This window comes from Schistocerca piceifrons, chromosome 4 (assembly GCF_021461385.2).
Source record: "Schistocerca piceifrons isolate TAMUIC-IGC-003096 chromosome 4, iqSchPice1.1, whole genome shotgun sequence".
Classification (NCBI taxonomy): domain Eukaryota; kingdom Metazoa; phylum Arthropoda; class Insecta; order Orthoptera; family Acrididae; genus Schistocerca; species Schistocerca piceifrons.
Genome location: NC_060141.1, coordinates 430,666,557 through 430,692,204, shown reverse-complemented (window position 1 = coordinate 430,692,204; position 25,648 = coordinate 430,666,557). Strand labels below are relative to the sequence as shown.

General features: G+C 44.9%; 1 protein-coding gene across 1 annotated transcript in view; it reads left to right on the top strand.

Annotated features, from left to right (window-relative positions):
- The window catches only part of LOC124795898, a 72,869-nt gene extending 62,481 nt beyond the window's left edge, over window positions 1-10,388 (top strand). The window contains exon 5 of the mRNA XM_047259978.1: window positions 10,308-10,388. Within this exon, the coding sequence (XP_047115934.1) occupies window positions 10,308-10,388 (81 nt within the window). The remainder of the gene's footprint in view (window positions 1-10,307) is intronic.
- Window positions 10,389-25,648: the final 15,260 nt, after the last annotated feature.

Below are 25,648 nucleotides of genomic sequence, written 5' to 3'. Positions count from 1 at the left end.
TTCTATGCATCAGGAACAGCATGGCAACGACTTTGAATGTCGTGTATAGTTCTGCCACTGGGCTCAAGAGACATTACAGGACGATGGCAGATTTTTTGCACGGGTTCTATTTAGCGACGAAGCGTCATTCACCAACAGCGGTAACGTAAACCGGCATAATATGCACTATTGGGCAACGGAAAATCCACGATGGCTGCGACAATTGGAACATCATCTACCTTGGCGGGTTAATGTATGGTGCGGCATTATGGGAGGAAGGATAATTGGCCCCCATTTTATCGATGGCAATCTAAATGGGGCAATGTATGCTGATTTCCTGCGTAATGTTCTACCGATGTTACTACAAGATATTTCACTGCATCAGAATGGCGATATACTTCCAACATGATGGATGTCCGGCACATAGCTCGCGTGCGGTTGACGCGGTATTGAATAGCATCTTTCATGACAGGTGGATTGGTCTTTCTGTGGGGAAAGTTGAAGGATATGCTTTCGTGATCCACCGACAACGCCTGACAACATGCGTCAGCGCATTGTCAATGCATTCGCGAACATTACGAAAGGTGAACTACGCGCTGTTTGCCGAATGCATTGAGGTTGACCGGACATCATTTTGAGCATTTATTGCATTAGTGTGGTATTTACAGATAATCACGCTGTAACAGCATGCGTTCTCAGAAATGATAATTTCACAAAGGTACGTACCACATTGGAACAACCTAAATAAAATATTCAAACGTACCTACGTTCTACATTTTAATTTAAAAAACCTACCTGTTACCAACTGTTCGTCTAAAATTTGAGCCATATGTTTGTGACTATTACAGCGCCATCTATCACAAAGCGAAAAAAGTGGTCCAACTAAGACATTCATATTTCCTTACGTACTACACGTATATGTAATAAAATATGGGGGTTCCTATTAAAAAAAAACGCAGTTGATATCCGTTTGACGTATGGCAGCGCCATCTAGCAGGCCAAACACAGCGCCCTCTTTAAGCTAGACAAGTTTCGCTCTTTGTAGTTTTTCGGTTGACGCTTATTTCGTGAGATATTTGGCCCGGTCTCGATCAATGGACCACCCTGTCTGTATACCACGTTTCGCTGCCATACAAAATAACCGCCCATACTGGACCTCGATGATAAGCTGCACTTTAATTATAACCACCCAGTACTTTAAAAGCTGCAACACTTTTTCAAGAAAATATGATCATTACAACTGAAACTTGCGCATTTTGCACGCCAACGAAATGTAGACTGTTTTGTGCACAAGGCACAAATTTATCAAGATCGTTTTGGGTGTGCCAGAAGTTGGTTGGAGGATCAGGTAAATTACGTAAAACCTCCACTATTGTTGCTTGCTTTCTCCAAGTCTCGCTCCAGTCCTTAGTAGGCAGAAATCGGCAAATATAGGAAGCTTACGCCCAAATAGCGTAGTATTTTCTTCAGCACCCATTCGCCAACCTTTGAGATTCTACAATATCTTACCTTAGCAGCAGCAAGAACTCCATTGTTGACCATGAGCGAGATGTATCTGAGACAGTTGCATGGGTGTCGTTTACCTTCCGACCGTGGACTTCGCAACCCGTCTACATCAAATGGCGTTTCTGCTACGAATATTGTAGCCGCGGCTTTTTCTTTCGTCAAAGGGAACTGCAAAAGTGAGGGAGGTTCTGATCGGAAAAAGCACGGTGCAAAACTGGCTGAAGTTAGCTGTCACTATTCTGACCGTTTTGTAATAAAAAACATCCGTTTACATTTTATCCATGGTTATGTCTGGCTACGCATATAGTACATAGGCTTGTTTGAATAATTTTTATTTTTAGTTTGATTAAAAAATGAAAGATAAATTACTGTGGTGAGACGAACAGCAATGACTTCTGTATTCTTGCTTATAACAAATATTTCGCTGCTTTTTCAGAATATGCCGCGATTTCCGATTTTTTTTTTTTTTTTTTTTTTTTTTTTTTGTGGTTTTAGGGCGCAAAACTTCTATGGTCATTAGCGCCCAGCCCGTGACGTAGGAAACAGGAAAAAAACGAAATTTAAAATCAGCAGCAAGGGGAACAAAGTCATAAAATTTGAGAAACTAAAGGCAGAAGGAATGCTTAAAAATCCACTATAGAAAGGGGTTGGTTGTCCCAAAAAAAAAAAAAAAATCAAATGACTGACGTCATTTCACTGTCACTAATAAACTGTAGAACGCGGTCAGCTGAGCGCGTGTCATCTGCTAAAATCAACGATAGATCAGGCGATAGCTGTAGACGGGAGCGTAACGGATTAAAATAGGGGCATTCAATTAAAAGGTGTCTGACCGTCCACAGCTGAGAGCAGTGGGGACAGAGTGGGGGAGGACACCGCTTAAAAGATGTCGATGGCTAAAAAGACAGTGCCCTATCCGGAGTCTAGCTAAAATTACCTCCTCCCGACGACGCGTTCGGGAGGAAGAGGTCCAAGCGCAAGGAAGGGCTTTCACTTCCCGCAATTTATTGTGGGGAAGTGTTGACCAATGCGCATGCCATAAATGAGCAACTTGGCGACATAAACCGCTCCGTAGATCGGTAAACGGAAGAGACTGAATAGCTGGCCGAGGAAGAGAGACTGCAGCCTTGGCCGCAATATCGGCCGCCTCATTCCCACAGATACCAGCGTGTCCCGGGAGCCAGAGGAACGCCACTGAGACGCCCCCCAGGTGGAGCAAGCGCAGACAGTCCTGAATCCGGTGGACCAGAGGGTGCACAGGGTAAAGAGCTTGGAGACTTAGGAGAGAGCTGAGAGAATCTGAGCAGATTACGTACTGTATCCGCTGATGGCGGCGGATGTAGTGGACAGCCTGGAGAACAGCGTAAAGCTCCGCAGTATAAACCGAACACTGGTCGGGAAGCCGAAAGTGATTTGGGGTGTCGCCAACAATATAGGCACTCCCTACACCTAACGATGTTTTCGAGCCGTCGGTGTAAATAAATGTGGCTTCCGTCATTTGTGCACATAGAGCAGCAAATGCCCGACGGTAGACAAGTGTAGGGGTACCATCCTTGGGAAATTGACATAGGTCTCTGAGCAAGTCGATCCGGGGACGGAGCCAAGGCGGTGCTGTACCCCAAGTTGTCAAGAAGGTTTTAGGAAAGCAAAAGGAGAGAGAATGGAGCAGTTGACGGAAGCGGGTTCCTGGGGGTAGTAGGGAGGAGGAACGGCCTGCATACCCGACATCAAAGGAGGTGTCGAAAAAAAGGTCATGCGCTGGATTAGCAGGCATGGAAGACAGATGGCTAGCATAACGACTCAGAAGGACTGCCCGCCGATTGGACAGCGGAGGTTCAGCAGTCTCAGCATAAAGGCTTTCCACAGGGCTGGTGTAAAAAGCTCCAGACACTAAACGTAATCCACGGTGGTGGATAGAGTCGAGACGCCGAAGAATAGACGGCCGAGCAGAGGAGTAGACTATGCTTCCATAATCCAATTTCGAGCGCACTAAGGCGCGATAGAGGCGGAGAAGGACCACTCGGTCCGCTCCCCAGGACACGGAGGGTGTTAAGGGAACGCAGACAGCGAGCCGAAAGATAGGAAACGTGGGAGGACCAGCACAGTTTTCTGTCAAACATAAGACCCAAGAATTTAGCGACGTCGGAAAACGGAAGGTTGACAGGACCTAGATGTAAGGAGGGCGGAAGAAACTCCTTACGTCGCCAAAAATTAACACAAACGGTCTTACTGGGTGAGAAACGGAAGCCGGTTTCGATGCTCCACGAGTGGAGGCGATCGAGACATCCTTGAAGACGTCTTTCAAGCAGGCTGGTCCGTTGAGAGCTGTGGAAGATCGCAAAATCGTCCACAAAGAGGGAGCCCGAGACATCAGGAAGGAGACAATCCATAATTGGATTAATGGCGATGGCAAACAGTACAACACTCAGCACGGAGCCCTGGGGTACCACGTTTTCTTGGGAGAAAGTACGGGAGAGAGTAGTGTTCACCCGCACCCTAAATGTGCGCTCTGCCATAAATTCGCGAAGAAAAAGGGGCAGCCGGCCTCGAAAGCCCCAAGAGAACAGTGTGCGGAGGATGCCTGTCCTCCAACAGGTATCGTATGCTCTCTCCAGATCAAAAAATATTGCTACCGTTTGGCGTTTCCGGAGAAAATTGTTCATGATATAAGTGGAGAGAGCAACAAGATGGTCAACGGCAGAACGATGCTTTCGGAATCCGCATTGGGCTGGTGTTAAAAGACTGCGGGATTCCAGCCACCAAGCTAAACGGTAATTCACCATACGCTCCAAAACCTTACAGACACTACTCGTGAGAGAAATGGGGCGATAGCTAGAGGGGAGATGTTTGTCCTTTCCAGGTTTCGGAGCGGGAACGACAATAGCTTCCCGCCATCGCCTGGGAAAGGTACTGTCGGTCCAAATTCGATTGTAAAGGCGAAGGAGGTAACGCAGGCTATGGGTTGATAAATGCAGCAACATTTGGACATGGATACCATCCGGTCCTGGGGCGGAGGAGCGAGAAGAAGAGAGGGCATGTTGGAGTTCCCGCATGGAGAAAACAGTATTGTAGCTTTCGCGATTTTGAGAGGAGAAAGCAAGATGTCGCACTTCCGCTGCACGTTTCTTCGGGAGAAACGCTGGCGGGTAATTTGAAGAGCTCGAAATCTCAGCAAAGTGCTGACCCAATGAGTTAGAAATTGCGACGGGGTCCACTAAGGTATCATGCGCGACAGTGAGCCCAGAGACCGGGGAGAAACTAGGCGCGCCTGAGAACCGTCGAAGCCGACTCCAAACTTCCGAGGAGGGAGTGAAGGTGTTAAATGAGCTAATAAAGAATTTCCAGCTTGCCTTCTTGCTATCGCGGATGACGCGACGGCATCGCGCACGGAGCTGCTTATATCGGATACAGTTTGCCAAAGTTGGATGGTGACGGAAAATGCGAAGAGCACGTCGCCGCTCACGTATTGCGTCACGGCATGCCTCGTTCCACCAAGGAACTGGGGGGCGCCGGGGCAATTCGGAGGTGCGTGGTATTGAACGTTCCGCAGCTGTGAGAATAACGTCGGTAATATGTGTGACCTCATCGTTGACGCTGGGAAAGCGACGGTCATCGAATGTCGCTAGAGACGAAAAAAGTGTCCAATCGGCTTGGGCAAACTTCCAGCGTCGCGAGCGCATATATGGCAGTGGAGGCTGCAGTCTAAGAACACATGGAAAGTGGTCACTCGAGTGTGTATCATCACGGGCGAACCATTCGAAGCGCCGAGCTAGCGGAACAGTACCGACCGCAAGGTCCAAATGAGATAAATTTGTCGTGGAGGCAGACAAAAATGTGGGGACCCCAGTGTTGAGGCAGACTAGATCCGCTTGGTGGAAGACGTCTAGCAATAGTGAGCCACGTGGACAAGGATGTGGAGATCCCCAAAGCGGGTGGTGGGCATTGAAGTCCCCAACCAGCAAATAGGGGGGTGGAAGCTGACCAAGAAGATGAAGGAGATCAGCTCGTGCCATTGGTGTGGACGATGGAATGTATACCGTACAAAGAGAGAACGTGTATCCAGAAAGGGAAAGACGGACGGCGACAGCTTGGAAGGAACTGTTTAAGGGAATTTGGTGATAATGGAGAGTATCGTGGAGCAGAATCATGAGTCCTCCATGGGCTGGAGTGCCTTCAACAGAGGGGAGGTCATATCGAACAGACTGAAAATGAGGGAGAACAAAGCGGTCATGGGGATGCAGCTTTGTTTCCTGAAGACAGAAGATGACCGGCGAGTAGGATCGTAAGAGGATCGACAATTCATCCCGATTGGCTCGAATGCCGCGGATATTCCAGTGGATAATGGACATAGGGTGAACAGAAAATGGAGGAACGTGACCAAGGGTGCTGTCAACTCAACGACTGCTCAGAGCTTGCGACCGACAGCATGGAATGGCATTCAGTCGAAGGCAGAAGATCCTGATCCATAGTTTGGTCAGGAGCAGCTCCAGCCACCAACGATCGGCCAGTTGACCGGCCACCAGCAGTGCGCCTCGGCGACACAGAAGACGGCCGAGGGCGATTTCCGCCAGGTGGTGCTGTAGATGGGACACGCCTTGGCGGAGAAGGAGAGGAACTGTGTTTCTTCGTAGCCTTCTTGGAAGTATGATGTTTAGACGAAGGAGGAACCGATGGTTGTGAAGTTGCGGTACATAAAAACTCTTCACGAGAATGCTCTTTTTTCGAAGACTTGGCGTCTGACTTTTGGGCTCGAGATTTAGCAGAACCCGACGAAGGGTGAGCCATTGAGTGGGCAGGCGAAAGTGGTGAGGTTGAACGGGCGATCTTTGCGCTGGCCGATCTGACGACCGTGGTACTAAAGGTGAGGTCGCAAGTCTGCGTGGCCGCCTCCTTTGTTGGCCGAGGAGAAGCAAGGACAGTGCTGTATTTTCCTTTCTGAGGCACAGTGGGCTGTCGACTGGCGAGTAACTTTTGAGCAGCAAAGGTCGACACTTTTTCCTTCACTCTTATTTCCTGGATGAGTTTTTCGTCCTTAAAAACGGGGCAATCTCGAGAGGAAGCAGCGTGGTCACCCATACAGTTGATGCAGCGAGGGGATGGAGGTGGACAAGCACCCTCATGGGCATCCTTGCCACACGTAACACATTTGGCCGGATTGGAACAGGACTGGCTGGTGTGATTGAACCGCTGACATCGATAGCAACGCGTAGGGTTTGGGACATAAGGGCGAACGGAAATTATCTCATAGCCTGCTTTGATTTTTGATGGGAGTTGAACTTTGTCAAATGTCAAGAAGACAGTGCGGGTTGGAATGATGTTCGAGTCAACCCTTTTCATAACCCGATGAACAGCTGTGACGCCCTGGTCAGACAGGTAGTGCTGAATTTCTTCGTCAGACAATCCATCAAGGGAGCGTGTATAAACGACTCCACGCGAGGAATTTAAGGTACGGTGCGGTTCCACCCGGACAGGGAAGGTGTGGAGCAGAGAAGTACGCAGCAATTTTTGAGCCTGGAGGGCACTGTGTGTTTCCAACAACAGGGTGCCATTCCGTAATCTGGAACAAGACTTTACAGGACCCGCAATTGCGTCGACACCTTTCTGAATAATGAAAGGGTTGACCGTGGAAAAGTCGTGACCTTCGTCAGACCGAGAAACAACAAGGAACTGTGGGAACGATGGAAGAACCGTCTGTGGCTGAGACTCAGTGAACTTACGTTTGTGAGCAGACATAGTGGAAGGTGAGGAAACCATTGCGGAAGAATCCCCCATGATTACCGGCGTCTCCGATGGCGCGCTCCTTCCTTGTGGGGGCCCTCACCGAGGGCACACCCGCCTTAGGTGATTGTTCACACCTCAGGTCACACCTCCCGACAAACGGACGGAGGGACCAATCGGCACTTTCGGAAGGTATCAGCTCGGGTAATCACCCCTCCCTGGGCCTGGCCGTTACCAGGGGGTACGTACGTGTCCTACCTGTCTACCCAGGGCGGGGAATTACGCGTTACCCCGTCACCGGCTACGCATGGAAGTGCGTGGGTCGGCCTTCAGACATGCACAGGGAGGAAGAAAGAGACAGGGAAAGGAAAGAAGAGAGGTCTCAAACGCCGCAGCGGAGAAAAGGGTAAAGAGAAGAGGTAAAGAGAAGAGGTAAGGAAAAGAGAAGGACGAAGAAAGATGAAGACTTACAAGCAAGGAAGGCGAAGAGTGTGGTACATTTACAAGCGTCCGTCTCCGGACGTAGGCACAAACCATACTCCCAGAGGGGGAGAAAGGGAAGGAAAGAGCCAGAGGTGAGGGGGGGGGGAAGATGGGGGATGGGGAAGGATACGGAAAGGGGGGTATGCAGCCCGGAAAAGAAGGAAGGCCACATTAGCTCGGGGTCCCGTGCTCGCTACACACGTATCCACAAAAGAGTTGTGGATCCTCTGGGGGGACGATTTCCGAATGTAGTCATTAGGCAAGAACCTGAGATAGTAGCTTAACCCTTTATTTGCTCCACACAGAAATACTGTAAAGAAATAATATTAATTTATGTAATTAGTTGTGTGTAGTCGAGTGAACTGTTTTACATGTATTTTTTTGTAAGTACAACATGTTACCTGTAAGTATCATTACTACAATGTAAATACTGCAATGTTTTTCCTGTAGTTGAAAAAAAAATGATTGCATTTTGCACTATAGCTTGTGAAACGTCTTAAAACAATTCTTTTTTGGTAAAGAACACAGAACAGTTCTACGTTTTATAGTCAAGTACCACTGAGAGCAAAGCCTACATCTTCTCTTTTGGCCCATAGTCTGGCCAGTGACCAAAACCATAATATCGCACATCTTTTACTGGCAAAGGAGCTGCTATCTTCTTCTTCTGGACTTGTTGTCCATCCCATACTGAAAGCAATGTCCCAGGTAAGAATTTAGAATTTACTGGCACATTTGTATAGTAACTCACCTTCAAGACTTTCTTTCTTAGTTTATAGGCAGTTTTAATAGCGCAAGATAAAACAGTGCCACCGAAAAACACTGCTACACAAGCATTTGAGGCTCACGTAACTTGTACGGTCTCCGCTAAAAATGAACACTATTCAGAAAGCTTTCATCAGAGACAACAGAATAGCGCGGTTTATGCGAGCTTAAACGTTGCTTGGAAGTATCATTATCCATCCAAGGATTGGACTTGAAACATGCTGCAGAAAACAGTGTGGAATTTTGATATTGCTTGAGAGCAACATTGCCCAATAAAGCGTTAAATTGCTCCCACAAAAGTGTCGGAGCCGCGAATCAAGAGCGTTGTTGCCACATACCGTGTTGCCGATAGACGTCTGTTCCACAGCGGTCGACTCGTATTGATGCTTTTAGGACGAATCGGTGCAGCAGTAGACTGACAACAGCGTCTCACAGTCGCGGGCAGACGGAAAGGCTGTTACATCCAGATCACTCGATGACTGACATTGTTTCGAAAACAGCTGCAGCTACAGGTGTTGGACGTTCTTCAGTGTATCGTGTGATAAGTGAGTACAAGGCCACACACTCTTTGAAGTCTCCCAAGAAAGGAAAATTACGACAGAAACTTTCTGAAAGTGTTGATGACTTCCATAGAAGTGCAATACGAAGGAAAGTACAAGAATTTTTTTTTCCTAACGAATTGCCAACAATTGACAAAGTGGTTACAGTCATGGACGAAGATGCAGATTTGGGCAGTTTTCGGAGAACTACATTTTATGAGTTATTGAGAGAAATGAATTTCAAATATGTCCGGCGTGGGCGCGATAGCATGCTAATAGAAAGGGATGACATCATTTTATGGAGGCGGCGTTATCTTCGAACCATTAAACGGTTGAGAGATGAAGGCAGACCCACTTACTATTTGGACGAGACGTGGGTGAACGCAGGACATACCCGAAGTTTCTGTCCGGATTATCCACCGGAAGCAAGGGCCCATCAGGTAAAGGGAAACGTCTGATTATCGCACACATTGGCAGCAAAGCAGGGTTCGTTGAAGGATGTTTGTGGACTTTCGAATCCAAGAAAAGTGGAGATTATCATGAGGAGATGTGCGCCGAAACCTTCGAGAAGTGGTTTCAAGATGTTCTCCCTCGGCTTCAGGAAAATGCAGCTATTGTTCTTGATAACGCGCCGTACCATTCTCGGAGAAAAGAAAAAGTTCCCAATGCGAATTCCAATAAGCACGAAATATCAGAGTGACTAAAATCTAAAAACACTGATTTAGAAGACGGTATGTTGAAGAAAGAACTTTTAGGTATAATTAAAAATCACAGAACAGCGCACAACGAATACGCAATAGATGAAATGGCGAAGAATGCAGGGAAAACTGTTCTCAGAATTCCTCCGTACCACTGTGAATTAAACGCCATCGAGTTACTGTGGGCCAGAATCAAAGGCTATGTTGCAGCGAAAAACAAAACATACAAACTGCCGGAAGTTAAAGTTCTGCTAGAAGAAGCAGTAAGAACAGTGACTGCAGAGGATTGGAACAAGTGCGTCCTCCATGTCGTAGAAAAAGTGGAAACTCAAATGTGGAAATTAGACTGCATTATAGAGGAAAGAGAGGAGCGGTTTGTTATAAACCTCAATGAAAACAGTTCAAGTTCGACAGAGTGAACCTTGTTTCGTCCTTTATCATTATTATTACTGGTATTGTTATTAAAATTAACAATTAATTGTGTTTGAATTGAGCGTTTTGTTAGTAACCTGAATGAAAATAAATCTGCTTCGACAGAATGAACTCAGTTTAACATTATTTTAACATTATTGTTAAATTTATTTTGTACGTTGTTGCCCAGGTTTCTCACGGCCCGCTGTGACAGCTCGGCAGCCAGCCGAACGCCGCCAGCTGCAAAGCGTGCGCCAAGGATTTTCCACACCCCTACGTATCACGTGAACACTGAATGCTTTCTCTGGAAACGAGCGCAGTCGCTCACGTGACACTGTTTATGTTTCGTCCCAGTTCTCGGTGAATAGACGTCAGCTGTTTCGCTGCTGACATTCTACAAAAGTTTGTTAGCATTCACAACTGGGGTTTCAGAAGGGTCGCTCTGTTGCGAATGTCGTTTATATTTTCACTCACCAGATTTTACAAGCATTAAATAATAGAATAGCGCCGGTTGGTGTTTTCTGCAACCTCTCCAAGGCATTTGACTATTAGGAACACCGTATTCTCCTAGATAAATTGACGTTTTATGGGATTGATGGTATAGCCAACCAGTGGATAATGCCATATCTAACTATATCTAACCAAAGGAATGGTGAAAGTTGTACTTAGGCAGTCAAGCATATTAGTCTGGGGACATAATTATGTCTGAGGAGAAATCATATAAGGGGTTCCGCAAGGCTCAATCTAGGCCCACTATTGTACCTCATGTATATAAACGACCTTCAGTCTAGTATACATCAAGCAGAATTAGTTCTTTTAGCAGGTGACATTAGTATTTTAATCAATTGAAGCATACGTACAGCAACAGAACAAATGGTAAACAGAGTTCTTAAAAGTACCATTGACTGCGTTTCTGCGAATGATTTCACCCTCAATTTTAAGAAGAGACAACATATTCATTTCTGCACATCTAGGGATACTGCCCCAGTGATGTGTAACACATGGAGTGGAAATAATAAATAAGATGGAAACAAATATTGGGCGAGACAAATCAGTAAGTTGGAAATGTTTTACTTATTTTCATTCAGTTATGTCATATGGAATAATGTTCTGAGGTAACTCATCTTTAAGAAGGAAAGTCTTCACTCCGCAAAAACGTGCTGTAAGAATAACATGTGGTACTCACCCACAATCAGCTTGTAGCCATCTAAACAGAGTTGGGCATACTGACTACTGCTTCACAGTATATTAATTCCCTCATGAAATTTGTTGTAAATAATCCACTACAGCTCAAAAGGAACAATGATGAACATAATTACAGTACCAGAAGGAAAAGTAACATTCATTGCTCCACGTTAAGGTTATCTTTATTCCGAAGGGGGTGTACAATGCTGCAACAAAAATTTTTGATCCTTATCCAGTGATGTAAAACGTCTGACAGACAACAGACTGAAATCTGAAAACAAACTGAGGAAGTTTCTCCTTGACAACTCCTTCTATTCCGTAGAAGAATTTTTGCCACTGTAATTTGTAAAAGATGGTGTGTAGGAATTATTATGTCACATGTATATACCTTTTTTTCCTTTTTGGATTAAGAAAACTCAGAAGTGTTCAGAATGTAACCGTATGTACAAAATAATTTGTTATGTGAACGTAAAATGACTCGTTCCGCATCATTACGATCTATCATGCAAAATGATCTGTGAAAAATGTAACTAAGAGGTCGGAGGCTAGCCCTTTCTGTAAAGCAGAATAGGTGGTCGATCTGTTGCAGATCTGACAACAATGTTGGTTAAGGCACAAGTATTTCGAAGAACACCATTCTGCGGACATTGTTGTACATAGGTTCCCCAGCGAACGACCGCCGCGTGTTCCTAAGTTTCCCCTAACAACACAGTCATTTACGATTGCATTGGGCACGGAATCCTTGATATAGAAGCGTGGATCAATGGAAACGTGGTTTCTGGTCTCGTTACACCAGGTCGTGCCCAGATACATTGTTGTGGACCACGTGCATCCCTTCATACTTGATGGCATCTTCCACCAGGGTAGTCCATGTCACATGGCCAGAATCGTGCTGCTATGATTTGGAGAACATGACAGTTAAGTTACTTAGATATCTTGTCCACACAGTTCGCCTGATTTGAATCCAATAGAACACGTCACCGACATAATCTGGGGGTGCTAGCTCCGGGTCCACAAACCACCGGACGATAACTTACGGTAATTGTGAATGTGGCGCAGACATCTGGTGCCAAATACCTGTCCGATCAGAAGTATCCGTACACTTATTAGTAGACAATGGTATGGGGTGTGTCCACACATATGACGAATTGAACTCTACTGGGGACACTTACAGTGAGGTATCTGAATGTCTTTGGACAGTGGCCGCCCATTCTTCCTCAAGACCCGAAACCAGAGAAGTTAGTAATGTCCTACGCTGGGGCCTGGAGCGAAGTAGACGTTCTAACTTATCCCAAGAATGTTCCATTGGGTACAGGTAGGGTCTCAGGGCAGGCTAGTCCATTTCAGGAATGTTATTGTCCACAAACCACTGTCTCCAGACAGTTACCCTACTGCACGCAGTACACAGTGTGTAGAATAGGTTCATATTCTTCCACACTTTAGCGCAGTAAGGTGACTACACCATAACGACGAAACACTCCATACCGCAACACTTGTAAAGCTCCTATAGCATCTTTTCTGTTTACTTTATATTAATTTTTGTGGCTGTCGGACTCCATTGCGGGAGCTTAACATAGACAACACGCTTCATTACGAAATAAACCTGATTATGTGGTTACCACGATTACATGGCTACACTTTTCAAATATTAAAGTCATTCAGTTGAAAAAATGGAAAATGTCACTTCCAAATATTTACGGTAAAAGTCACATTACTTTGTTTTACTATCCATTTAGCACGTACCACTCTTCGCTAACAATGCCTACACTCATCCCGTTTCCACATTAATTAAACGCCGGCCGGTGTGGCCAAGCAGTTAAAGGCGCTACAGTCTGGAACCGCGTGACCGCTACGGTCGCAGGTTCGAATCCTGCCTCGGGCATGGATGTGTGTGATGTCCTTAGGTTAGTTAGGTTTAAGTAGTTCTAAGTTCTAGGGGACTGATGACCTTAGAAGTTAAGTCCCATAGTGCTCAGAGCCATTTGAACCATTAATTAAACAGGTAATCACTGACCACGGAAGGAAGCCTTTTCATTTACGTTTTACAGTCAGCACGTTGCTCCACGAAAATTACTGATTCGCTAACACGATACGTTTCGGCCACTCACTTTCCGTGAAATAGCTTAATTACTCGAACAGTTTTCTCCAATCAGTTTGTTCATACTGTTTATCCGCAGCGTGGCTGCGCGCAACCGCTGCGTACTGAAACTCAACACTGTCCTTGCACACAGTAAGGCACAGTTCACACTGAGGCAATATTATATGCGATACGATGCATCGTACGATATGCGGAGAGTTAAACTGGGATTCTCCGCAACGCAGTCTTTCTCATTTTATTTTGAGGAAACTATTCGGTAAAAAAGAAATTATTTTTTTGAGTCTTATAGCCACACATCATAGCTTTACAGTTTACTGGGGTTCTTGTAGTTATTGTCCGCAGTTACTATGATATTTCAAGGTAAAGCACAGCGCGTATACTGAAAAGTTTACGTTTGGTGCATTTTTCGGCATATATTACTGTGTAAGAAATGTAGCGAATATACCGATTTTTTTTTTTTAAGCCGTACCTCTTTCCAGTCTCGAATACATACACCGGTAACATTAGGCATTTGGCTGCGACGAGCTGTGACGCGCCCCGCACGACGCTTGTGATCAAGCGCCGCACTGTCGGAGCTATCTCGTGATGCTGCCGATACGAGCCGAGACATTCACTCACACGTGTGCTTTCAAGCTGAAAAGATATCAGAACTCACCAACCAATGCTACAACATCGATGGTGACTCATCTGACTTCGGATTCTGGAACATTCCTTTGAATGTTAATGAAACCGACAAACTGCAGGGACCGTTTCCTGACTGGAGACGGAGGAAAAATGGTCCCACGGACATGTGTTCGGAAATGGGCGGTGTGCGTGCAACGCCAACAAATCGTCGCGGAACACAGTATAGAGCTGCATCGCATCCACGTCACAACATATGTTCAGAGTGGCCTCCATGGGATTGCAGGTGATATGGATAGTAGCGGTTGTCATGCAGGATACACATAACGGTGCTTTGCCTTACACCAAGTTGGTGGGAAACCTGCCTGGAGCTTGTGTTACAGTTCGTCTCAATGCCCTGTAGAACCCGGTCCTGCAAATCTGGTATACGCACATCCGCCACCAATTGAGTAAGCATTCTGTCGTCTTTTTAGAAGTAAACTTTTCATCGTGGCATTTATAACTTAATTCATTCGCTTTCACCAACGTACCTTATTGTAATGAGTAGCGTCTCAGCAGGAGAAATAGCAAGTCGATAGTTTGTGTCCTGTTTTCTCAGAGTAGCCGATAGTACGATTCACGAATAATGGCGGTTCGCGCAGATAGAGGCACGGGTAGGCACTGTGCTGCTGCCGATTCCAAGCGGTAGTTGCGGTAAAAGCATAAAGCGTATATCTCACGAATTGGTCTTTCGTTCTGTATGTAGAATTTATCTCTTACCACCACCGTCAGCGGTGACAGATCACAACAAATGGAATAAAAGTTCACTGAATGAACTACCCACGACAGCGTTTAATACGTGTGTTGGTTACGACATTCACAGCAGAGCCCTCAAAATACTACTAAACGTTATTTGGCTGCCGGAGAATGCGTGACGTAGTTGCGCAGAACAAGCCCAAACTCGACCACCATCATTTGTGACTCCAATTATAGTTACTCGAAGAAGTGTAACTGTCTATTGATAAGTCACAATAACGCCCTCTTCAGAAGAGCTCGTGACTGCAACTGATAAGGTAGAGGTATCCCAGCGGTGGGATCGACATTTTGAAACAGTCTATACGGGATGTAGATTAAGGTCCAAGGGCAAACACCCTGCAGCCACTCATCGTGGTGGGCCCTTGTTTGCGAGCAATCGGCAAAAAAACATTTCCGAATTTCGTGTAATGCTTTATAGTTTTAAAAATAGCATTATTGTACATATTGGTTGCACAGCGTAGTTGCATAGTCGAAACAGATACTTTATTTCGCCTTTTGTTGTGTAATCGACAGACTGGCATTTTAAAATGTTTAAAGATTATACGACATGTATATTAAAATAATTAAATTCACATGCTCAAAGATTCCAAATTAAAAATGAACAATAGAAACAAAAAATAAGGGCAACTGGAGAAGTAATACGTTGATTAAATTGACGTTACAAAGGAAAACAAATTACAAAAGTTGCGTGTAAACCAATTACTTGAATAAAAATTGTGTTCAAAGTCATTTCGATAAATATTTAAAAATAAAAATAAAAATTCGATGAATGTGACGATACTGAAAAACACATCCTTTTGCATGTGACTTCAGTACCTTAATCATCACACCACGCAACCACTCTGCAGAATAATAATATTTTATAAGCCAGAGCGTCACGCGAAATTCCGAAAATTTTTTTGTGGATTGTTTGCAAACGAGGGCTCACCATGGTGAATTAGGGCAGGGTGTGGTTCATTGGACCTTAACCTATACCACCGCAGAGACTTTTTCAAAATGTCGACCCCACCGCTGGGGACCTCTCCTTGTGAACCAGCTGTCTTATTGTTTGTTGTAACACAGATTGCATTGCGTATCGTATCGCCCAGTGGGATCGCGAGTGTTGCTCCGTTAAGTGTCACGTCACGCGACCCTTCGTATCGTATATCGTATCGCCTCAGTGTGAACTGCATCTTTAAAACGCCGTGTGACCACTAGCGCGGCGGCATTGTTGACACAGAACAACAAGACAATGCTCCTTCCGAGAAATGTTTCAAATGGCTCTGAGCACTATGGGACTTAACAGCTGTGGTCATCAGTCCCCTAGAACTTAGAACTACTTAAACCTAACTAACCTAAGGACATCACACACATCCATGCCCGAGGCAGGATTCGAACCTGCGACCGTAGCAGTCGCGCGGTTCCGGACTGCGCGCCTAGAACCGCGAGACCACCGCGGCCGGCCTCCTTCAGAGAAACGGCGCGCTCAACGTCCAGAGTTCCAGTAGCCAGTGATAAATAAGCAGTACAATATCGATAAGTTACAACATCAAGGATAGAAGTAGTCGTTCACATTACCTCCACTGCTGGCACTGCACATAATGGTGACCATTCATTATTAAGATTTTACCAAGTTCTGATAAAAGTAATGATCTCTTGAAAGTAATTTGGTTTCGTGACAAACGGAACCGAGTCGTTCAGTTGATATCCCTCAGAAAATTTCATTTTACCTCACAGGGGGTGATTACCCCAGGTTCGGAACCACTGGACTAGTGGCTTATGAGGAACTTCTCGATCATTCATCCACTTCCTTGTAACTCCCTATGCACAGTCATTGCGCCAGCTGAACTGTTGGTAGCATTTTCGAACTGACGAGTGATGATATTCAGGTGATTTGTTTTAAACACCCTCCGCGATTCTCGACAGTCTTCGTCCATCTGGTCTTATTTTTGCTGTGGTTGTTCCTTTGGGTTTCCACTTCAGAATCACATCACCAACGGCCGACTTGAGCAGCTGAAGAAGGGTTAAAATGTGTCTGATGGATTTGTTACGCGTGTGACACCCAGTATAAGCGGACAAGAAAGAAAGATTCCCGGATTTTTCCCAAATAAAAATACTGGGTGATCAAAAAGTCAGTATAAATGTGAAAACTGAATAAATCACAGAATAATGTAGATAGAGAGGTACAAATTGACACACATGCTTGGAATGACATGGGGTTTTATTAGAACCAAAAAAAAAATACAAAAGTTCAAAAAATGTCCGACAGATTGCGCTTCATCGGAATAGCAATAATTAGCATAACAAAGTAAGACAAAGCAAAGATGATGTTCTTTACAGGAAATGCTCAATATGACCACCATCATTCCTCAACAATAGCTGCAGTCGAGGAATAATGTTGTGAACAGCACTGTAAAGCATGTGCGGAGTTATGGCGAGGCATTGGAGTCGGGTGTTGTCTTTCAGCATCCCTAGAGATGTCGGTCGATGACGATACACTTGCGACTTCAGGTAACCCCAAATCCAATAATCGCACGGACTGAGGTCTGGAGACCTGGGAGGCCAAGCATGACGGAAGTGGCGGCTGAGCACACGATCATCACCAAACGACGCGCGCAAGAGATCTTTCATGCGTCTAGCAACATGGGGTGGAGCGCCATCCTGCATAAATATTGTACGTTCCAGCAGGTGTTTATCAGCCAGGCTGCTGTATTGCTTTCCAAAGGTGGACCAACACGCTGTTGAACAGCTGGTCATAGTATTTTTCCTCATCAGTGTATATCGTTAGGCGCAATATTTTTATGAATTTTCACTTTGCAAGTTGTCTGTGTGACACAATTAGGAAATAATTTCATGATGCGATTTTGTAACATATCGGCGTACCTCTCATTCATCACGGTAGCAGTTACAAAACCAGAATCACGCATTTCCTCAAAGAAAAAAGGCCCGATAACGGTAGATGTGGTAAATCCAACCCATACCGTGACTTTCGCGTCGTGCAATGGAGTTTCCACGACAGTTCTAGGATTTTCGATAGCCCAAATTCAGCTGTTGAGGGCGTTGACAGACACACGGAGCGTGAAATGAGCTTCGTCGGTCCACAGCACGTTACCCAACCAATCGTCATCTTCCGCCATTATTTGAAACGCCCACACCGCAAATGCCCTTCTCTTCACTAAATCGCCAGGTAACAGTTCATGATGCCAATGGATTTTGTACCGGAGGGTACGCCTTAGTGCCGGTGCGACGTGCGACTGCACGAGCGCTGACTTCCCCGTGCATAGACGAACCCGCTACAGTCTCCATTTCTTCCTGAACTGTCTCAGCAGCATTACGCCTTGTGCTCGGTCGACCACTACGGGGTCTATCGTCTAAACAACCCGTGGCTTCGAACTTCGAAATCATTCTCGCCACAGCTGCATTTGTCAACGGATCTTTAGCCGTTCGAATCCCCTTCCTATGGCGAGGCCGCGCGGGATTAGCCGAGCGGTCCCAGGCGCTGCAGTCATGGACTGTGCGGCTGGTCCCGGGGGAGGTTCGAGTCCTCCCTCGGGTATGGGTGTGTGTGTGTTTGTCCTTAGGATAATTTAGGTTAAGTAGTGTGTAAGCTTAGGGACTGATGACCTTAGCAGTTAAGTCCCATACGATTTCACACACATTTGAACATATTACCTATGGCGATAGGATCATAATGCTGAACTAGCACATTCCCCTTTCCGATAATGTTTAGCTTCACTAAAAGCGCCTTTTCAGGTAACGTCAACATAAAAGCTGGCGCATCTGATTCTGTCTCTCATTACAGCTCCTTTTATACACGATTGTCAAGTGTAGTCACTGACGTTTTGCTGTCCAGCGCCATCTGTCGGACATTTTGTGAACTTTTTTTTTGTTCTAACAAAATCCCATGTCATTCGAAGCATGTGTGTCAATTTTTACCTCTCTATCTACATTATTCCGTGCTTTATTAATTTTTCAAATTTATACTGATTTTTTGATCACCCGGTACATGTTTTCCCCGGTGAAATTTTACATTTCCTGGGTGAAAATATCCCTTGGAACAGTGAAACGTATCAATTCCTTGAATGGCAAAGGTTTTATACACCACTACGCTAAGCTGTCACATATAACATTGTTTATTTTTTATTTATTTTTTGCGAGATTTACCATTTAAGATATATTTAACGCAAACGTGCCAGTAAAATTTTAAATGATGATATGTTCGAAATTAGGGAGCTCGCTTGACCGACAGTTTCTACTGTTACTACTTCTGCATTGACAATACGCTACTCCCGGCCTCTTCTTATATTGGCAGGTCCGCCTCTAATGGCATCTAGTGGTCAGTACCGCGTTATATAGGGGTGTATCTCAGCAACCTACCTTGGACGTATCGGGTCTATAACTCACCGAAGCGCTGCTCTATTGCTTTCCTAAGGTGGACCAACACGATGTTGAACAGCTAGTCATAGTATTTTTTCTCATCAGTGTATATTGTTAGGCGCAATATTTTTATGTATTTTCACTTTGCAAGTTGTCTCTGTGACATAATTAGGAAATAATTTCATAATTCGTCGAAATAAAATTCTTCTCTGTTCCAGTAGACTGAGCGAGTGCATAATGATAAATTTTTTTTTTAAGAAGAGGAAAGAACGAACTGGAAACCAGTAGTTCATTAAGTTTTGGCAGCAGTCCCACGCGACCGTTTACACAATGATAAAGAAACTCGTGGAATTTTTAGAATGAAAAGGACGTATTTACCCGAATAGTTCCGTTTTTTACCGACAGCTGGTGTTGAATTGGCCCACTGTTTAATTAGTTTATTGACAAAAACTATTTTTGTTAACTTTTTACTACGAAGATGTGCTGGAAAATAATGCCCACGAATTTTTCAAGTGAAAAATATTGAAGCTTTCCAGATAGAACAAAGTACGTTACTAACATTTTACGTATTTACTCTTTATGTCCATGTATTTGCAACCGTCTGCGCTAGATGGTTCCAAATTGTAGCGTGTATCACGGTAGTATGTATCGTATCTATGTGGGTGCGAGAGAAACAACGTGCTGTTGGCGCACCCTCTCCATTAGCTTGACAACACCAGGCCACACACGAGCACTGGGACATCTGCAATAAACCGACGCCTTGGGTTCACTGTCATCCATCATCCTCCATACGGTTCCAACTTCGCCCCATCCGATTTTCATTTCTCCAAAACCTAAAAAATACCTTCGAGAACTTCACTTTGATAGTGATGAGGCTGTGCAAGCAGAGATGAGTTGTAGCTCAGTCAACAAAGTCGAACATTGTACAGTGATGGTATCAACAAACCCTGTCCCTTCGTTGGGAGAAATGTGTTCGTCGCCAGGGTGATTATATTGACAAATTTGTAGACATGAAGAATAAAGATGTACAAGGATAATAATAAGGTACGTTTAATTAAAAAACCTGTAAGAGTTTTTACATAAAAAATTCGAAGACACTAGTTTTAGCAGGCCGTGGCACATTTTTTGGGTGACTAAACATTTATAGTTCAGAGTTTTTTTGTGAATTGTCTAAATTTGCTGTTGCACGGGAATTTCGAAGAACCAAATGCAATTTTATGCTCCTGTCGTTCAGTACAGCTCACTAAAAGTGCAAAGAGATCAACGTTGTGGTCGTCGCTGAAAGCCAAGATAAAAAATTCTGAATGTGCAGAATGTTCGCTTGCACGTGCGAGAAGCAGTAGACCCAGAACATGTACTATAGTTTTGTGCGAGATCGAACAACAAGCGGTACACAAGCGGCAGCTTCTGCACGTAAGAAATCAATTGCGTCTGAAAATTTAAGAAAAACGGGGTTTGTTGCGAGACTTTGCAGCAGGCACTTAGTATAACCTCAAGAGCCATCTTGACAAAATTCAGCACCTCTACCTCTTCGGAAGCTAAGAATATACAAAATGATTTTTTCACAAAGGAGAAAATACGACCTGGTCTGTAGACGATATGTGGGCACGGGAAGCACACTTCTATTTATCGCAAGTGTACATTCACGCAAGTATGACTTCAAGACACAGGCAAGTGTGTGGGAACACTTTAGGATCAAACGGCCAGTGTGGTAAGGATTCACTGCCCCATTTGTTATTACTTCCGTACGCTAAGAGATCATTGCAAACTCTTCTGTCACAGCATAAGGTTACGATGCCATATTGAAAGCTGATTGTTATATAGAGCAGGACAGCACGTGGTGCTGCCTCAAAGCGACGATGAGCCCGCGCAGCGTCCGCCTTACAACGGGAAGGAGTTCGGAAGTCAATAGAAATTGACCGGTCAGTGAATTGGCCGTGAGAAGTGACAGTTTGACGTGTGAGGGTCACAGTGGCCCCTCCTTTGTTTCACGAGTGTGTCACATTTCAAGACAATCTGGCCACAGTCACAATTGTGTAAATGTAATAAATTTCTGCAGTTGTGTATGCCATTAACTCGGATGTTTTATAATCCGCATCCGAAGTCCAACAAAACCGCAGAGTTAAAGTCCCGTAGAGACCTTGTAGCAAGTAGGCTTCATGTGGATTTTTCTACATTTATAGATTTGACACCCCCGCTGCAAGAGAAGCACTGGCTTGGTTACGGATTCTTCAGCTAATCGGACCTCCCCAATCTGGGGTATTTGGAACTCTGTTAGGTCTTTCATTGCACAGCGAGCTCGGCCTTCGAATGCAAATATGAAGTGTGCACTACTCGTAAACAATCAGTACTGATGCCCAGTCCGTACTGAACATGCACAGTTTAGCGCGACACGAGCCTTCTACATCTACATCTACATACATTCTCCGCAATCCACCATACGGTGCGTGGCGGAGTGTGCCTCATACTACAACTAGCATCTTCTCTCCCTGTTCCACTCCCAAACAGAACGAGGGAAAAATGACTGCCTATATGCCTCTGTACGAGCCCTAATCTCTCTTATCTTTGTGGTGTTTCCGTGAAATATAAGTTGGCGACAGTAAAATTGTACTGCAGTCAACCTCAAATGCTGGTTCTCTAAATTTCATCAGTAGCGATTCACGAAAAGAACCCCTCCTTACCTCCAAAGACTCCCACCCGAGTTCCTGAAGCATTTCCGTAACACTCGCGTGATGATCAGACCTACCAGTAACAAATCTAGCAGCCCGCCTCTGAATCGCTTCCATGTCCTCCCTCAATCCAACCTGATAGGGATCCCAAACGCTCGAGCAGTACTCAAGAATAGGTCGTATTAGTGTTTTATAAGCGGTCTCCTTTACAGATGAACCACATCTTCCCAAAATTCTACTAATCAACCGAAGACGACTATCCGCCTTCCCCACAACTGCCATTACATGCTTGTCCCACTTCATATCAACTTGCAATATTACGCCCAAATATTTAATCGACGTGACTGTGTCAAGGGCTACACTACTAATGGAGTATTCAAACATTACGGGATTCTTTTTCATATTCATCTGCATTAATTTACATTTATCTATATTTAGAGGTAGCTGCCATTCTTTACACCAATCACAAATCCTGTCCAAGTCATCTTCTATCCTCCTACAGTTACTCAACGACGACACCTTCCCGTACACCACAGCATCATCGGCATGTGTTCTTGACCGTCAAACATAACCATCCCATTACTACCACTGTTCACAATATTTTGCCTGTCTGCTGTAGGCTTATTACCCTTTTGAACATTTTGTTCAGTTCAATATGGAGCACACTTATTCCACAACCACTATAAGAAACATCCAACTTTTTGGTGTTTAATGGCCAAGTGACTCATTCCATTATTGACAACACATGACAGGCTCTCAAGATAATTCGCTACAAAACATTCATCTACATCTACATTTATACTCCGCAAGCCACCCAACGGTGTGTGGCGGAGGGCACTTTACGTGCCACTGTCATTACCTCCCTTTCCTGTTCCAGTCGCGTATGGTTCGCGGGAACAACGACTGTCTCAAAGCCTCCGTGCGCGCTCTAATCTCTCTAATTTTACATTCGTGATCTCCTCGGGAGGTATAAGTAGGTGGAAGCAATATATTCGATATCTCATCCAGAAACGCACCCTCTCGAAACCTGGCGAGCAAGCTACACCGCGATGCAGAGCGCCTCTCTTGCAGAGTCTGCCACTTGAGTTTGTTAAACATCTCCGTAACGCTATCACGGTTACCAAATAACCCTGTGACGAAACGCGCCGCTCTTCTTTGGATCTTCTCTATCTCATCCGTCAACCCGATCTGGTACGGATCCCACACTGATGAGCAATACTCAAGTATAGGTCGAACGAGTGTGTTGTAAGCCACCTCCTTTGTTGATGGACTACATTTTCTAAGGACTCTCCCAATGAATCTCAACCTGGTACCCACCTTACCAACAATTAATTTTATATGATCATTCCACTTCAAATCGTTCCGCACACATACTCCCAGATATTTTACAGAAGTAACTGCTACCAGTGTTTGTTCCGCTATCATATAATCATACAATAAAGGATCCTTCTTTCTATGTATTCGCAATACATTGCATTTGTCTATGTTAAGGGTCAGTTGCTACTCCCTGCACCAAGTGCCTATCCGCTGCAGATCTTCCTGCATTTCGCTACAATTTTCTAATGCTGCAACTTCTCTGTATACTACAGCATCATCCGCGAAAAGCCGCATGGAACTTCCGACACTATCTACTAGGTCATTTATATATATTGTGAAAAGCAATGGTCCCATAACACTCCCCTGTGGCACGCCAGAGGTTACTTTAACGTCTGTAGACGTCTCTCCATTGATAACAACATGCTGTGTTCTGTTTGCTAAAAACTCTTCAATCCAGCCACACAGCTGGTCTGATATTCCGTAGGCTCTTACTTTGTTTATCAGTCGACAGTGCGGAACTGTATCGAACGCCTTCCGGAAGTCAAGAAAAATAGCATCTACCTGGGAGCCTGTATCTAATATTTTCTGGGTCTCATGAACAAATAAAGCGAGTTGGGTCTCACACGATCGCTGTTTCTGGAATCCATGTTGATTCCTACATAGTAGATTCTGGGTTACCAAAAACGACATCATACTTGTTTGAACAAAAAACATGTTCTAAAATTCTACAACAGATCGACGTCAGAGATATAGGTCTATAGTTTTGCGCATCTGCTCGACGACCCTTTTTGAAGACTGGGACTACCTGTGCTCTTTTCCAATCATTTGGAACTTTCCGTTCCTCTAGAGACTTGCGGTACACCGCTGTTAGAAGGGGGCCAAGTTCTTTCGCGTACTCTGTGTAGCATCGAATTGGTATCCCGTCAGGTCCAGTGGACTTTCCTCTGTTGAGTGATTCCAGTTGCTTTTCTATTCCTTAGACACTTATTTCGATGTCAGCCATTCTTTCGTTTGTGCGAGGATTTAGAGAAGGAACTACAGTGCGGTCTTCCTCTGTGAAACAGCTTTGGAAAAAGGTGTTTAGTATTTCAGCGTTACGCGTGTCATCCTCTGTTTCAATGCCATCATCATCCCGGAGTGTCTGGATATGCTGTTTCGAGCCACTTACTGATTTAACATAAGACCAGAACTTCCTAGGATTTTCTTTCAAGTCGGTACATAGAATTTTACTTTCGAATTCACTGAACGCTTCACGCATAGCCCTCCTTACGCTAACTTTGACATCGTTTAGCTTCTGTTTGTCTGAGAGGTTTTGGCTGCGTTTAAACTTGGAGTGAAGCTCTCTTTGCTTTCGCAATAGTTTCCTAACTTTGTTGTTGTACCACGGTGGGTTTTTCCCGTCCCTCACAGTTTTACTCGGCACGTACCTGTCTAAAACGCATTTTACGATTGCCTTGAACTTTTTCCATAAACACTCAACATTGTCAGTGTCGTAACAGAAATTTTCATTTCGATCTGTTAGGTAGTCTCAAATCTGCCTTCTATTACTCTTGCTAAACAGATAAACCTTCCTCCCTTTTTTTATATTCCTATTAACTTCCATATTCAGGGATGCTGCAACGGCCTTATGATCACTGATTCCCTGTTCTGCACATACAGAGTCGAAAAGTTGGTGTCTGTTATCAGTAGGTCCAAGATGTTATCTCCACGAGTCGGTTCTCTGTTTAATTGCTCGAGGTAATTTTCGGATAGTGCACTCAGTATGTCACTCAATGCTCTGTCCCTACCACCCGTCCTAAACATCTGAGTGTCCCAGTCTATATCTGGTAAATTGAAATCTCCACCTAAGAATATAACATGCTGAGAAAATTTATGTGAAATGTATTCCAAATTTTCTCTCAGTTGTTCTGCCACTAATGCTGCTGAGTCGGGAGGTCGATAAAAGGAGCCAACTATTAACCTAGCTCGGTTGGTGAGTGTAACCTCCACCCATAATAATTCACAGGAACTATCCACTTCTACTTCACTACAGGATAAACTACTACTAACAGCGACGAACACTCCACCACCGGTTGCATGCAATCTATCCTATCTAAACACCGTCTGTACCTTTGTAAAAATTTCGGCAGAATTTATCTCTGGCTTCAGTCAGCTTTCTGTACCTATAACGATTTCAGCTTCGGTGCTTTCTATCAGTGCTTGAAGTTCCGGTACTTTACCAACGCAGCTTCGACAGTTTACAATTACAATACCGATTGCTGCTTGGTCCCCGCATGTCCTGACTTTGCCCCGCACCCGTTGAGGCTGTTGCCCTTTCTGTATTTGCCCAAGGCCATCTAACCTAAAAAACCGCCCAGCCCACGCCACACAACCCCTGCTACCCGTGTAGCCGCTTGTTGCGTGTAGTGGACTCCTGACCTATCCAGCGGAATCCGAAACCCCACCACCCTATGGCGCAAGTCGAGGAATCTGCAGCCCACACGGTCGCAGAACCGTCTCAGCCTCTGATTCAGA